This window comes from Tympanuchus pallidicinctus, unplaced genomic scaffold (assembly GCF_026119805.1).
Source record: "Tympanuchus pallidicinctus isolate F22 unplaced genomic scaffold, pur_lepc_1.0 scaffold6, whole genome shotgun sequence".
NCBI lineage: Eukaryota > Metazoa > Chordata > Aves > Galliformes > Phasianidae > Tympanuchus > Tympanuchus pallidicinctus.
The window spans coordinates 12911500-12927282 of NW_026294780.1; the positions used below are offsets into that span (position 1 = coordinate 12911500).

General features: G+C 40.7%; 2 protein-coding genes and 2 long non-coding RNA genes across 4 annotated transcripts in view; 2 read left to right on the top strand and 2 right to left on the bottom strand.

Annotated features, from left to right (window-relative positions):
• The window catches only part of GCC2 (GRIP and coiled-coil domain containing 2), a 29668-nt gene extending 21569 nt beyond the window's left edge, over positions 1 to 8099 (top strand). The window contains exons 19-23 of the mRNA XM_052664763.1: positions 898 to 1115; positions 2062 to 2256; positions 3006 to 3145; positions 4127 to 4328; positions 5190 to 8099. Coding sequence (XP_052520723.1) covers positions 898 to 1115; positions 2062 to 2256; positions 3006 to 3145; positions 4127 to 4328; positions 5190 to 5260 — 826 coding nt within the window. The 3' untranslated portion in view covers positions 5261 to 8099. The remainder of the gene's footprint in view (positions 1 to 897; positions 1116 to 2061; positions 2257 to 3005; positions 3146 to 4126; positions 4329 to 5189) is intronic.
• Positions 1 to 15783, bottom strand: part of LOC128071750 (uncharacterized) — a 370870-nt gene that overhangs the window by 291685 nt on the left and 63402 nt on the right. The window lies entirely within an intron of this gene.
• On the bottom strand, positions 925 to 15432 carry LOC128071749 (uncharacterized). Its single transcript, XR_008202007.1, has 3 exons — positions 15276 to 15432; positions 11751 to 13441; positions 925 to 1015 (listed from the first exon to the last, which is right to left on the bottom strand). It is a non-coding gene; the product is annotated as an uncharacterized LOC128071749 (long non-coding RNA).
• LIMS1 (LIM zinc finger domain containing 1) overlaps positions 15579 to 15783 on the top strand; it is a 66445-nt gene continuing 66240 nt past the window's right edge. Inside the window, exon 1 of the mRNA XM_052664769.1 lies at positions 15579 to 15703. Coding sequence (XP_052520729.1) covers positions 15669 to 15703 — 35 coding nt within the window. The 5' untranslated portion in view covers positions 15579 to 15668. The remainder of the gene's footprint in view (positions 15704 to 15783) is intronic.

The window sequence follows — 15783 nt, forward strand, 5'->3', positions numbered from 1 at the left end:
TTTCCATGCCTTCTTTTAGGGTACAAAAATTCATGAGAAGTTCATTAGAAATTACAGTTTAGTCTTAGAAACTGTTGATTTCTTTGTCTTAATCTGTTGTGCTGTTTCCTGATATCCACATGATGATTCATTGGAATCATCTAAATCATGTCCTTTTGCATTCCTCTGGAAACCACCTATACCACAGTAGGTTCCTTTCATAGCCAGAAATGCTAGCTCTTTACTGCACTGGCCAAATTTAAATTTATACACTTATAAGGGCAAGTTCTATGCTTAGTGTTTCCATACATGCACTTGTTTAATTGCTTCTGACAATTTTGTCTTGTTTCTGGAGTGCCTCCAAATTCACTACAATTGATGTGGTATACTGATATTTTGCTTGCCAAGAAAGATGAATGATATCCTACCCTCTTTCGCGCCGAGTTCTGAAGTTTAAAGTTAATCAAGTAATTAAACCTCTTTTCTTAGAAATCAAGATTTTCAGAAGTCCTGCATGGATCTTCGGTAAATAAATGGTAAAGGAAAAGAAATACGTGTGTGTTATGAGGACAAACGGTTATGTTGCAGTTTTTCACTTAAAGAATGTTCAGATCACAGCAAAATACTCAGACCACAGCCTGTCTCTACTTCCTTTTTTTTCCTTTTCCCCCAAAGTCTGAATTTTATCTTCTGACATAGAAGTCAAAAGCTTATATCACACAGTACATTCCTAGGATTGGTGATAAACAGCACTTTTTTACTCTTAGATTTGCCCTGGGGAAAGATAAAGTAGGGGAAAAAAGTGAAACAGACATTCTAAGATACAAAGACTGAGAATTAATTTAAACTGTAAGCAATTTGTGTTGAGAACGAGTTTTGTTGTATGTTTCTTATATTTTGTGTTTATGCTGTTTTCAGGTTCTGCACAATACAGTCTGAGAATATGGTCATGAAAACAGAGCATGCTCAGGCTTTGAGTCAGCTGACAGCCCAGAATGAAGCTCTCCGGAACAATTTCAGAGATCAAGTCAGGAACCTGCAAGAAGAACACAGGAAGACAGTAGAGACACTTCAGCAGCAACTGTCCAGAGTAGAAGCTCAGCTTTTCCAACTCAAGAGTGAACCAAGCACTAGAGGTAACTTTTGGTCATGAAACCAGGTTTCTTGGGTTATATATTCTTGGAGATTAATATGTGTACTTGAGACTGTAGTGGAAACACAGTTACAGTTTGTGGTTCTGTAATACAACAGAAAGTTACTGTGGCAAATTGATAGTAAGTCATATCAGTCCTCTGGTTTCAGGTAAAGAATGAGGTCTTATTATTACCATACCTCCAGAATCAATATCACAGTTAAGTTTTCTGCAGTGTCTGCATTGGAAGACAGATAGAGAGAAATCACTTTGTAAATAGTTGGTGCTCTTCCCATCAGTTTGTCGCAGATTTTGGAAAGCTCAACAGGTCTCTGCCCTCCAGTACGATGAGTAAAGCTACACAAGAGTATACTGAAAGATTTTTAACAATATTCATTATTGGTATACTTGCTATTTGCTCCCATGTCTAATATAAAATTCTGTTCTGCTTGACTTAAGTGCTCCTTTTTAAAATCTGTGTAGTTACTCGTTAGGATGCAGTCAGATAATTGCCAAGAAACAGTAACAGTTTAAGTTGCTCTTTCCATATGTTACTTAGCTGTATTGCAGTAACTGGTAGTGTACTGAAGCAGCAGGATAGCACACAAAGCATTATAGCAGACTAACTTACACCACCCACAGGACTGTTTGAAAGAAAAGCTAATTCTGTTTTGCATCAGAAACACTTGGCACTCTTATCAAAGCTTCAGCATCTGCAAGGTATGATGCATTATAGTTTCACAGTCCCTGAATGAAGATTGTTAATTAAGATCAGATTTGGAAACTGGCTTTGACTGAAATGGTGATCTGGAGCTAAAGGGCTCTGTTACTTGCTTGTGTCTAGCTTTCAAGTCCGTAGATTACATATTGTTTTCCAATTTGAGATAGCTTGTGTTATTTCATAGGTGTACATGTATTTTATTTCAGTGACAAACATCAGTATCTTTCAGGTCCAGCTGTTTCAAATCCTGTACCAAAGAACTTAAGAGAACGGCGAAACACGGACCTTCCTGTTGTAGATGTGCATGCTGTAGCAAGGGAGGAAGGAGAAGGTATGGAAACAACAGACACCGAGTCTGTCTCTTCAGCCAGCACCTACATACCATCCTTGGAGCAGCTTCTAAACTCTCCAGAAACAAAACCTGGTAGGTAGAACATGTGGCTTTTATAAGCATTGGAGGTTGTGCCCTCAAAATATATGAGAATGTTGTGTTCTTCATGCTTTTAGTTGCAGCACAGACATTTAATTAGTGCCCTGAGTATACACTGTCTGGAATTTCTGTATGGGTCTTCTCCTTGAATACAGATTAATGAAATCTCATATTTTTAACTTTCTGAAGGGAAGAGGATGGATGAGTATGTCAGTGAATGGTTACTGAACTTCTGGTGCAAAATGACTAGTCTCTACTTGAGACTCTTGTTAATGAAAGGATAAATTGTTCAACTTAATGTGGTTTATTAGAACAGGAACTCATTCATATTTTTTTCAGGAAAATGAAAGGTAGCATGAAGAACAGCATCCCAAAAAGTAGACAAATAAGTGGTAGCATCTAACCATATTTTTGAAAGTCTGCTGAATACCGTGTGGAGAAATGTTGAAAAATCTTCATCTATGAGTGGAAAGCAGGGGGTAAATTAAATCCATGTATCTTGATGTACTTACGAGGAGACTGGCAAATCAGTTCAAAAAAATGTGGATGTACAAAAATAAATCACAAAACAAGCATGCAGCAGCAGAAATGATGATGTTAGTTGGCAGTCTGAGTATGCATGGATTTCATTTCCTGTGTACATCTTAGAAACTACATTAATCAAGTCATAATGTTAACTTAGCATGAAGTAGATGTAAGTCCTTTTTCCTCCTCCTTCACTTTTCTTTCTCAATTCACTGCAGAAACATCCCAGTGGCAAACAGAGCTCACCAAGGATGAACTGATTGAGAAACTAAGCACAACAACAAAGAGTGCTGATCACCTGAATGAATTACTTCGTGAATCAGAAGCGACCAATGCAATTCTGATGGAGCAAATAAAGGTCAGCGGGCATGCAGTAAATGTGGGGACAGCTGTAATTTGTATGGTGTATTTCCTAAATGAAATGTTTAACACTGAATATGTTTCAGAAAATGGCAGTCTATAGAAATTTGGGAACACAAAACTTTAATTTGAGGGGTTTCTAAAATTCACGGGAGTAGTTATTACTTCTAAAGCTTCCTTGAGGATTTTTTTCCCCAGTTTTTCATATCTAGGGGAAGAAGGGAAATAAAAGCTACTACCAGTTCTACTAAAAAGGCAGAGTTTGGAAGTTTAATATCAGCTAAAGAGCCTTTACTGTTTGCATTTGGCTAAAAACAGTAAATTCCAAGGGAAACATTGGTCTCTCTCCCTATAATCCCTTTTACCTGTCTTAATATAAAAGAAGATGCGTGGTTAGAGGTACACGTACTAACAAAATTTGGTTGTATTTGATCACATCTCCAGGGTTTCTCTTGAAGCATTTTTAAAGGTAACGTATTCTCAAAACAGGCTAACATTTCTTTTATGATTTCTTAATGCATGATAATGTTGTTAAACCTCTGATCCAAGTTGCTTTTTTAGCTTCTGAACTCTTTATCATTGAAAGTGAATTTTAGCACTGTATCTCACTACTAATTACTGGACAGATCTTATCCAAATAAATTATTTTTAATCACTCTCTCTATATATTTTTCTGGATATTATCAACTGTTCAGGTTTCATTGGGTTTTTGCCCAGAATCATAGAAGGGACCTTTAAGATCACCTTCTTCCAACCTCCCTGCTGTAGGCAAGGTCACCTACCACTAGACCAGGTTGCTCAAAGGCCCATCCAGCCTAGCTTTGAATACTTCATCACACATATACTATACTTTTTCAAGCAAGCTGCATAATTTTCCTTTTAGTTCTTCAAAATTCCTTTCTTCAAGTGTTCGTCTCATGATGCAAAAAAAACATTGCATGGTCTTCTATTAATTTATTTTTTTCCTTGTCATCTGCAGCTTCTTAAAAGTGAAATAAGAAGACTGGAACGAAACCAGGAGAGAGAAAAGTCTGTGGCTAATCTAGAATATTTAAAGAATGTTCTGTTGCAGTTCATATTCCTAAAATCTGGAAGTGAAAGAGAAAGGCTGCTGCCAGTAATAGACACCATGTTGCAACTTAGCCCTGAAGAGAAAGGGAAGCTGGTTGCAATTGCCCAAGGTAGGTGGGGTTCTGGCACATTTTAGAAAATGACAGTAAGTTGTAATGTAACGTGTTCATATGTTTTAGTAAAGATTTCTGTCAAAGTGGTCTTAAAATAGAGGTTCCCATAAAAAATGAATGGCCGATGTTTTAAAAAGTTAATTAAAATGGTCCTCTCAAGGCATTACTGCAGACCTAATATTAGTTTCAATAAATTAGCTTTAAAAAAGACTTTTCAGCAAAATATGCTTTCTGATTAAGAACCTTTGGAACTAGGGGAGAAAGGAGGAATAGTTGAGCCTTTGAAAGAAATAAACCCAAGAGCTGTAATAATGTGTAATAATGTTCTGGCTACTCTTTAAATACTCTGATGCCTTGTTTGTCCCTTTACTATTCCTTTTAAAGATACGATCTTTTTAAGTTATGTAAATAACGAGCTAGTTTCTAGTACTTCATTAGCATACTTGATTTAAAAATTACTTAAAGAATAAAGAAGTACAGTGTGTGTGTATATAAGCATTTTAAACTAGTGAAGAAAAGCACATGAGTAAGTGACAACATAATCCATCCCATGATAAGCGTTGCGTTTGGAAAAATAATATGTAAACTAAGCCTATAGCATCTCAATGCTTTTTGGCGTTCTAATCAACACTGGCTGGATTTTTCTTAAGGAAGATAATGAAATGGTTTCTTTAAAGTGTACTGGGTGACTAAAGTCCACATCTTTTGCAAAGTGTAAGTACTGAATGTTACCTCTTCATCAAATTGACAAGAACAGTGTTTGAAGACTTGACAGAGGAAGGAAAAATGAAGATCAGGTTTCCCAATTGTGTAACGTGTAGCCTCATGAACTTACAGAATGTATTTCTCCTCCTCCAGGTGAGGAAGAGAGTTCCTCACGGCCCTCTGGGTGGGCTTCGTACCTTCACAGCTGGTCTGGACTTCGATGAGACAGTGGAAGCGCTGCATCTTTAAATGCATTCCACCATTACAAAAAGAGAAATCCTGAAGTAGAAGAACAATCCACTGGTATTTCAATGTTGAACTCTGGGGTTTTGTTTCTGTGTATCATTTTCAGCTTTTTAGTTTCTTCTGAAGGAAGAACACCTCGTCAGCTCTGAAAGACTATTCTGTATCGCATTCTGGCAGCAGAGAACTTCTTGTCAAAGCTGATGAGCAGACATATAATGAGAAGCAACAAGCTAATTGCAAATTGCTTAAAACAGAATCTGACACACTTGTGACAGGTCTTTTAATGCTGATTTGAAGAAAAAGTTGATTTAATATAGCTACTGGAATACCTTGACATAAAGCATTTTGAAGTGTTTACAGTTCCTCACAAATTTTTGTCAGCTCACTAGCTTATATGGTTCATGCATGTTGAAGGAATTACCAGTTATTTCCTCTCTGGTGATGCTTACAAAATGTAAGGTCAGTTGTGAGCAGAAGAGGGATTTTCTGTTTTGACTAAATTTTTAGTCTTAGTTATGTTTTTCAGAATTGCTTGACAAAATATGAAGGCAGCGGCCCACAAAACTTAAAAGGGCCTAAAATTATATAAAATACAGCGTTTGGCACATCTATGGCATGGTACTGTAGAGGTGATTAATGGCATTTTTAGAAGTCTTGGGATAGCACCCCAAGAACCAGTGGTCATAAATGAGCTGAAGTTTTAGGAGAAAGAACTTAAGATACGGCTTTTAAACCTGAGGTTGGATGTGTGTTTTCAAGACCAGGAAGCAATGTTACACTACTGTAGTGGTGCCTGTACTTAAATGAAAAGGCTCTACCTGTACTTAGTCATATAGAAGATACTAAAGGAGGAATCATGAGGTTGTACATCAGAGCCCCTGTAGTAACATTTGAAAGAAAAGGACAGAACTTCCACCAGTAGGTGTACATTTTAAATGTCCTGAAGATTGAAGACGTTACATTCTTCTGTCACTTCTGTTTGCACACTACATTTGCACAAATCTTTTGTACAGATGATTTAATCTCTGTTCCAGTCTCTTTGGGTTTTGTTGGTTTTTTTCCTTTGTTGTTGTTTTCCAGAAAATAAATTCTGCAGCTGAGCTATTTCTCCTGTTATCAACCCAACACCTTTTTGTTTTTTTCCCCCTTCTAGGCCATGCTGCCTTTCACTATCTTAAGTTATTTGTAAATTGCTGAAATCATTTCTTTACCCTGCTTACCTTTCAACTACAGATGTTTTGGAGTTTGTTTTTTTTCCCCAGTATGCCCTCTCCCACAGTTTTACATTGAATCCTTTCCTGGTGTACATATCAATTCTAAATAGTATTCTTTCTTTCCTGCCCATCTTAGTTGAGGCCCTGCAGATTGATGCTCATTCCTTTAATATTACCTCGCTTGGGGCTGAAATTTATCTGGATTCAAGCACAGAAAGTCAGCATGCACTGTTAGTAAAAGCAGTTACTGAACAGTTTATTATCATTGTTTTTTGCTGTTGGTATGTATTAACAACTGACAAACAATTGACATTCAACAGACTTCAGCTATTTTAATTCCGCAGTCTTGAGCACAATTTATTTTTCTTCCATTTTATGTTCTAACTGGAATCTTCATGGTTTGTGCTACCAGTGAAAACGCCCTGTGTGGACTTTCAGATCACAGAACTGGTAACCAATAGCATAGGGCATCTGTAGTTTGGAGATGCAGAAAGCAAGCATGAGGCTACATGTGTTACTGAAACGATACCTTCAACATCTGTGATTTGCTCCAGATGTCTGCTTAATACTAACTCTTGTTTGCAGCTGGATTTTGTTAATGTCACTCTAAAGAATGCTAGAGCAGAGCTAGGGGAGAGAGCTCGGATACACATAAAAATGTGTGTAAGTCATTCTCCTGCTGTGATTTTAACAATAGAAGCACGAGTGACTTCTTTTTTTTTTAAGCTTAGTTCAAACTTAGTTTGCAGCTGACCTGAATTAGTCCCTTCTGCACAATGTCTGCTCAACTGCCTCCAGAGATCTGTGACAAGTTCCTTTTTTAAATGCACATATTTCAGAACTGTAGATTTAACATTGTGAACTGTGAATAAATGCATGCAAACAACCTATCTTTGGCTGTACTAAATACCATTTGCTTAGTGACTTCTTTTTCCAGGTCCGAGTTGCACACTTACTGATCTTAGTAAAACTCAAGCATTGTCTTTATGAATGTAGTGGACACCTCCTGCATCACTATATATATATTTTATTAATGGAAGATTAAGGTCTTAATGTTAAAAATATTTTAATAACTGCTACTAAGTCGTGTTATGATGCAAAGATTGCCAGAACTTAACCTCGGTGGCAAAAAACTGATGTAAGTAGGTATATCAAGGTTTAATGTGCACTTGCAGTAAATGGCATTAGAAGAGTATGGACTGGACACAGGATTATTTTGCATAGTAAAGTTTTTATATGTCATGAATTTGCATTTGTAACATTACAGCATTGTGGCTGTGATTTGCTTTTTCAGAAAGCAGTTTAAAATGGTAACTAGTACTGCTGCTTCTTGACATACTAGTGCTCTTTTTTTGGAGGAGCACTGTGCTGACTTTGCTTTCTGGTTCTATTTCTTTCCTTGTCTCCCCCTTGTTTCCCCCTTCTGCCGTATTTGTTGGAATGTTTCCCAGAAATTGCAGCCCCTGCCCAAAGATTTCATGAGCTTAGGACCAAATTTTATTCTTCTATCTGCCTGCCTTCAGCCCTACCTTCGGGATGGAAAGGAATAATATAAACATGAGACTATATTGTCACTACACAGAGTATATATAGGGACTTAATATAATTCTGAGTTTCTAGGACTTCATGTGCACTGTAGCTGCATTTTTAACTACCTACATGGGCTTAAAAACGGGTTATGGATGTGCCTTCTGCATTCTTTTTTTGACAGAACAGAGCCCTGTCTGTGCAAGCCAAATGTGCTCTGTCTGGAACACAGGAAGACCAGAATCTGTAAGGCTGCGGTGTAGGTGTGCCCAGTTGGATTAAGGGCTCAGGAATGGCCAGAGGGAGCCAGTGTTAGAGTGGTACATGGGAGAACTGAATTGGTTTTCTTTCCTGACCTGACCCCTCTTTCCCATAGTATAACAAAAGAATATATGGTTAGAATATTTTTCTGAAGTTAGATCTTCCTTTCTCTGTTTCCCTCCGTCGTTGAGCTTTGATAATAGAAATCCTGAAGTAGTTGGGGAAGATACCTAACAGACCTTATTAGTTTCTAATAACTGCCTTGGAAGGCAGCTTAACCACCTCTCCTCCAGCTTTTGCCTTGGCTTCACCTAGAGCACCATAATTCCTTAACTATGTGATAGCTCCACTATTACTAGTTCTGTGAAAATATCTCCCAACAGAGCCTTGCAAACAGCAGTTAACACCCATAAGCTGAAAAACCAAATGCATGAAGAGGTAAAAATGTTTGTTGTAGTAATTTCAGAATCACTAGTTTGAATAGATAAGTGTTTTGGTTGGAAACATGACTGTGCTGCCTTTTTCATGTGGCCACTGCTTCAATAAATTTCATCCTTATGCAACAGCGTGCCTTTCTTTTTCTCTGAATGCCTGTTCTTAGCTGAGAAAATACTACTTGGGTGCAAGGTAGAAAAAACACGGGGATGCTTACTGTAGTATTCAAGAGAAGGTCTGGTACAGTAGCTGTGTGGTCTCTACTTTGTAACACAGTAATAGTGATGGATATTTCTGGATTGACGAAAGGGGAAAATGAAAAAGGTAATTTTTATTCTTTTGTAAAAAATAAATAAATTAAAATCAAGGTGTGACAAGAAGTTAACCTAAGAACAAATGGATATAAGAGTCAGAAAAAGGAAGCCTGAAATTTACGATCAATTTGTAAGCCAAACAATTTTCAGATGCTGCATATGTGCTTAAGGGAAGAGAAAAAATAATTTGGCTACTTTTCAAGCAGAACTGAATAGAATACTGTCTTGCATAGACGAGAAGGCACATCTTAGGGTCAAGAGATTCATAGAGTCACTGAAGGCTTGGGTTGGAAGGGCCCTTTATGATCATCTAGTTCCAACATTCCTGTTTGTGGATCAGGTTGCCCCATTGAGTCGCCCCATGATGGCTCTTTCATGTATCAAATGCATCTCAAATATTTAAGATTTACTTTAGTCATGAAAAGAACACTTTTTATTTCTTTCAGGGCCAAAACACACAAGGAGTACCCTTTCTATGCAGGATGCTGAAGCTGCTGGTACCTTGGCCTTCACAATAAACCTGCTGTTTCAATGTGCTTCTCCTCTAACTGAGCTATGCATCCAGCTTTCTTACTGCATTTGCCCTGTTGCTGCCAGTGAAGTCAAAGGACACCTCTTCCATTGGTTTTGTTCAAGTTCCTTCTCTGGAAGATGGAAAGATACTGTTAAATGGAACAAAATGTAGGATGCAATAATTTTCCGAAGATAGGATGATTACTGAAGTCCTGGGCAGAACTGCTAAGTGGAAAATGAGGACAGCTTGAACCACCATTCAGTAAATGCCTTCAGTCTTGCATCAGCACAAACCAAAGGCTGAGAAACCACAAGAATAAATAACGCATCCACCATTTCATGAGAAGTGTTCCATATTCCATATTTTAAAAGCTGGAAGCAATACTGGCTGAAATACTGGGGAGGGGGGACGGAGAAGGGACAGAGGGCCAGGCAGCACCAAGTAAGGTAGAGATCAGTGTTACGCAGCTCTGAGATCACTAGTGGCTATGGGTTTGCACAGAGGCACTACCAAATTGGTAATGGTGCCTTGCTGGTGCCAAAGTAAAGGAGATGAGCTATGCAGTGCCTGGTGTCTGTGGAGCAACTCAGTGCTTTTTCCAGCAGCGAGGCTCACGGTTCTCTGCTATGTGAAGAAGACAAAGTTCCCCGCACCGTGTGGTCATGGGCTTTCTTTCTCTTGCTTATGAAGGAAAATGGGAAACTGCCAGAAGACTTGTGCTGGACTGAAACTAGCTTACCTGATGCCTACCTCATGCACTGTACTGGCCTTTTTTGTTTGGGAAATAGGAGTAATAATGCACTTGGCTTTCTCGTGCCCACTGCTTTTGAAGATTTATTTAGCTTTATAGCCCAATAACTGCTACCAAAGAGAAAGATAATCTTGGCTCTGGTGCTGGCTGTGTTGAGTCACACTTCATCTCCATCTGTGAAGATGCTGCCTGCGTACCTCTTTCATCTTAGGACACGACAGACATAAAACTAGAGGCAATGTCCCAGCTGCAGGCATAAGCTATGCTCTTCTCCCTCTTTTTTACAAATCCAGAGAATACTTCTCTGAAAACTGTTTTGTTGAAAGCAGGCTACGCTGTGATGCCTAAAAGTCTTTCCTCTGCATGTTACAGAATCAAAAGAATGTTTTTGTTTTCAATTTCTGCCTTTCATTTCTGAGTCCTCACTGCAGTTTAGATTGAGTTGACCTATGCTGTAGGAGCCTTACTGCTGTTCCACAAACCTTTCATTTCAGAAGGTGAGACTTCTAGGGGCCAAAGTCTACCAGATTAGCAAAGGAATGGATGTCTCAGTTGGACTATTTCTAATCTCATGTTCTCTTTGCTGCAGTGTAAATAGTCTCCATTCTACTGTTGGTTTTGAATTGCTCAACTTCATTTTCTGTTTTAGATTTGTTAACAAAGCCATGGAAATGAAACTGTCTCACAACAGCAAAAGCAAACTCAGTTGTTAAACACAGCTCAGTCTTGATGTCTGTACACCAAATGCACTCAAAGGTTCTTCTAACTTTCCTGGTATGATAACAGCGTTCCTAAGCTTTTTCATAGAAGAATGGCCACAGTACATAGTACCTCTTTTCAACAGATTTGGTTTAGTATAGGCCAAAGCTACATGTCCCCATAGATCAAAAACTAGGTCCCTTGATGCCTTTTTCTGGAAAAAAATACCAAACAAATCCATCCTTCCTATGAGTGAAAATGATCAAAATGTGAAATGACATGGGCTGGATTGTACAATGAAGATAGCATAAAGCAAAATGGAAAAATAGACATCAGTTAGTTACTGCTTCAATAATCAAATCCTCTTTGGTATCTCTGCAAATCATTTATTCTTTCTGCTGTCAGTTGAATGCCTGTAGGCTTCTTAAGACTCTAAGGTAATCAGTGTACAAAGCAGCGTGCTATTTTGGGTACAGCCCCAGTCCTCCTATAAAGGCATCTGAAAGTGTTATAAATTGATAGTTATTGGATAGCAGCTGCAGCTGAGTTTAGGATTTAAGGTTGTTTTTTTTTTACTGTCTCATCTGAAAGCTTAATTGCTTGAAAATCGAAGATTGTTCTGAGAACACTCAGACCTTTTTGTAAGTGGATGCACATATTAGTTCTTGGATCTCTTGCAATTCGTAGCTTGCAAAACATCTCAAAAATAAAATCCATGGAAAATGTTACACAACTCCAGGAAAAGGCTTTTACCTTAAGTGCTGCTTTACTCTCCTTATTCCCTCTTGTGGAGTCAAGCTGCTGACACTCAGCATTACTTCTGGCAAAGGAGAAGGCCTGTCATATCATTCTGACTTTTAGTAGCTAAATATTTATATAGACTAGTTAATGTTTAAGAGATCCACATGAATTACTTAAACCTGTGGCCAAAGCCACCGCACTCCTGCAGGGGCACAAAGGGGTGATCATGCAGCACCTCAGGCAGAGGCCTGTGGACTCCTGCAAACGGGATGAAAGCAAGTGGAAGCAACTGAGACTTCAGCAGCTCCTGTTGCTGGGTCCACATCAACCTTCTCCGCCAGCCTTGCTCTTGGAAACTGCTCAAACCAATCATTTGCAGACAGCTGGGGAACAGTGTATATATCCAAATTTTCTTACAGGAGAATTTTGAGAAAAAAGAGGAAACCTACTGAGAGATATTGAGAGATTCTGTGCAGAACAGAAACTGCACGGACAAAAAGTTTAAAAAACGAACAATGACATTCTTCAATTAGATTGGGTTGTAACTTGTTTCCTCTCTAGTTATTCCGAGCTATTTGGCTGACTTCAGTCCTTCTTGACTCTTGAGCTTCATCCTTTCTTTAAAGCACCTCCGAATAATGCCATTAGCAAAAACATTCAAGCCACCATACAAAGCAACAGATGTTCTAAATGCACCAATCGAAAGATGTGTGACTCGTGACTCCCACTGCAGGACTTTTACCATGGAGCAGATGTTGGACTGTTGATAGGTGTCTGTATTTCTAACTGGTAGCATCAAATAGATGGTATCAGCACTTATCAGATGTTATCAGTCCTTGTTCCTGCACAACCTCTTTCCATCTTCCATATTTGGCTCCATATTTGGAAGATGGAGCCAAATATGCCAGGCACAGCTAAAATGCAAGTAGCAGTAATTTGCCTTTGCTTTCACAAGGAGGTCAGGGTGATCACTAAAACAAAGTTGTCAGTATTCTGAGCAAATTATATACTAAGTACAAAGGTAGCAAAGATTGTTATGGAGCTCAAAGAGTGGCCAAATTTTCTTTCTTTCTGTAATTAATGCTGAGCTAGAGTTTGAAACCTAAATAATTTGTAACTTGTGAATTCATTAAAAGTTTTGCTATGAACATTTCCTTGGAAACTGTGTGTTGAAAAATTATTCAAAAGACACTTAAGGATGCCCCTACTCTGAATACCTCAAAGCTTTGAAAGTGTGATATAAAGACTGTTGACACTGTTGATGGCTGAAATCCATTGATCAGAATAAACAAACGTGGGTCTGCTCTGGCCCTCAGGGTCAATAACAACGTGAAGAAGGATACAGCAGTTTCACAGTCCTGAGAGAAAGCAAAAGTTCGGACAAATATTCACTGTCTGAAGTAGGAACACTCAAATGTAAGCCTGGAAAGAACTCTGGGCAGCCCTCAAATAGAATCTTTTTATCATCTTCTGTCTCTCTAGGCAGATGCACTTATGAGGAATATCTACAAAAAAAGCCTTATAGCTGAAGCTATGAAGATCACAGAACCATGGAATGAGTTGGAAAAGAATACAGGAATCACAGAGTCCAACTCCTGGCCCCACACAGCGCCACACAAAAGTCAAACTGTATGTCTGATAGCATTGTCCAAATGCTCCTTGAACTCTGGAAGCTGGGGGCAATGCCCACTGCCCTGGGGAGCCTGTGAAGATGGTGAAGAAGACACAGTGATTAGATAGTTTTTAAGTTTTTAAGTTTTTAAATATGAGCCTGGGCTCATATTTACTCAAGTTTCTTCATTTCATGACAAATCTGTAAAATATTTTTAGAAATGAGAAGGAACTTGATGTAAAAATACCATCCCAGGCAGGCAGGCAGACCCTTCAGCCTTTCTCTTCTCCATCACTCCACAACCTTTCCTTTCTTACTCCTTCCCTAAGCTCACAGTATTGGCCTTGTATTGTTGGTGGTACCAACACTGATAAATTGTACAATTCTAAATGGTTCAAAGTCCTGCACTGTCATTTGTCCCCCTGCCAGTCCTACCACCACACAATAGTATTTCAGCAATGATGGAAGGCTTAAAGCACTCTGGAAACAGAACACCATAAACACGTGTTCAAATAAACTGATTTAGCATGGAGAGATTTTTCAAAAAAAGATAATCACATGATTATGGTGCTTGTCTGGAGATACGGAGTCCTACATCCCTGCTCTGCCACGTTTCCTCAGCAAGCTTCATTTCAGCATTGCTGTCTCCATTTCCTCGCTTACCTCCTGGGGATGCTGGCACTCCTGACACCAGGCACGCCAGCATCTACCTTAATGATGGCTCTGTGAGCAGCAATAAACAGGCAGCTCATCTTGCATTTTAAAAACTGCGTAGGAGGAAAGCAGTCATAGCCTTTCATTACACAGGACTGGAGGGAACGATATTTTTTCTTTTGAGTGAGTTTGTGAATCCTATTGAATTATTTACTTGAGTACTCTGGGCTGAATTTTACAAGTTAATTAGGATACCAGAATGCTCTTAATGCCATGTAATGAAGGTCATTACGAATTGTTATTTCTGATGAACAGGAAGTCAAAACCAAAATTTGAGTCAGCCCCCAAAGCCAAGGCACAAACTTGCTAAAGTGCCTTTGAAACACCTGGACTTTCTCGTGGCAGCACTTCCAAGGGCTGCCAGTACTTCGCATTTGGCACAGTGCTTGGTGAAGGCTCTTCCGCTCCTTATGGGTGTCACTGTGAGATCAGACTGTCAGCAGGCCACGCTCTGGGCTGCTGTCTCTTGAAGGCACCGGAGAGCTGCATAGGGTGTGATTCCTATGCTATTACACCTTCTAATGCTCTTGCTGAAGGAAGGATTCTACCAGCTGTGCTCGCCGATGTGCCCAGGCTGTTAATTATTTCCAGGGCTTACCACTGTGCAGTTTGCTGCTCCATGCTCAGGTACGCTGGGGCACAGGTCCCTGTTCAAGCTGCTCTCAGCTGTGCTCTACAGCAGAAACCAGGCAACATGACAGCTCCCAGCCCCTCACAGGCACACTGGGGTTAATTACAGCCATTCGTGAAGCTGCCTGCAGGTAACATGGCAGACTGCCCAAACTCGATTAAGAAGAAAAACAAAGGGGTAGTGTTACCTTAGCAGGCACAGAATGAGAACTTGCCTAGTTAGATGATGTAAGCCAATCCCGCCGCCAGATGGGAGGTGAATGAGTTTAGCCGGTGGGGGTTTTTCGGTAGTAGGACCCTCTGTGTCCCTCAGGCCCACTCCCTCTCCAGCAGGGCACACACAGCAGGATGCCCAGAGCCACGGCCAGGCGGCTGCTGGAGATTCCCAAGGAGGAGACCCTACAGCCTCTGGGCAGCCTGTGTCCAGTGCCTCACTGGCTTCCCATTGAAAAATGTCCTCCGAACAGCTAATCTAAATCTCCCCTCTTTTAGATTAAAACCATCGTCCCTCGTCCAGTCGTTATCTGCGCAAGAAGTCGCTCTGCATCACCTATCCTCCGTGTGCACACAGTTGCCCATACCTGCCTGCGCCGACGCCCGCTGCCCTCACACGCCCCGAGCACGCTGTCCTCTGGGGGCTGCAGAGTTCGCACCCTACCGTGAAACCACACGTAAGACATAGCAAAAATAGCTGGCGTGGTTTGGACAGCAATCTTCTGTCCTGAAAAGCGGCGCCAATGGCGCCGCGACGCCAACCGCACTCACCGAGCGGCGGCGGGTGGAGGACTTCCCTCAGCGCGGCGCTTCCCACCGGGCAGCGGGATGAGGCGAGGCGGGGCGAGGCGGGCCGGGCCGGGCGGCGGTGCGGGAGGAGTGCGCCCTCAGGCGGCAGCGCGGGGCGGGCAGGGGGCGGGCGCGCAGCGCCATTACCGGCGCCCGGCGCGGCTCCTCCCGTTGCGGCGGAGCTCGGCGCGATGTTGGGGGTGGCGGCGGCGGGGCTGCCCGGCAGGTAGGGCAGCGGCGTTCGCGCGTTGGGTGGGAGCCTGGCTTTGCTGCCCGGCGGTCGGAACAGGGGGTGGTGGGACTGGC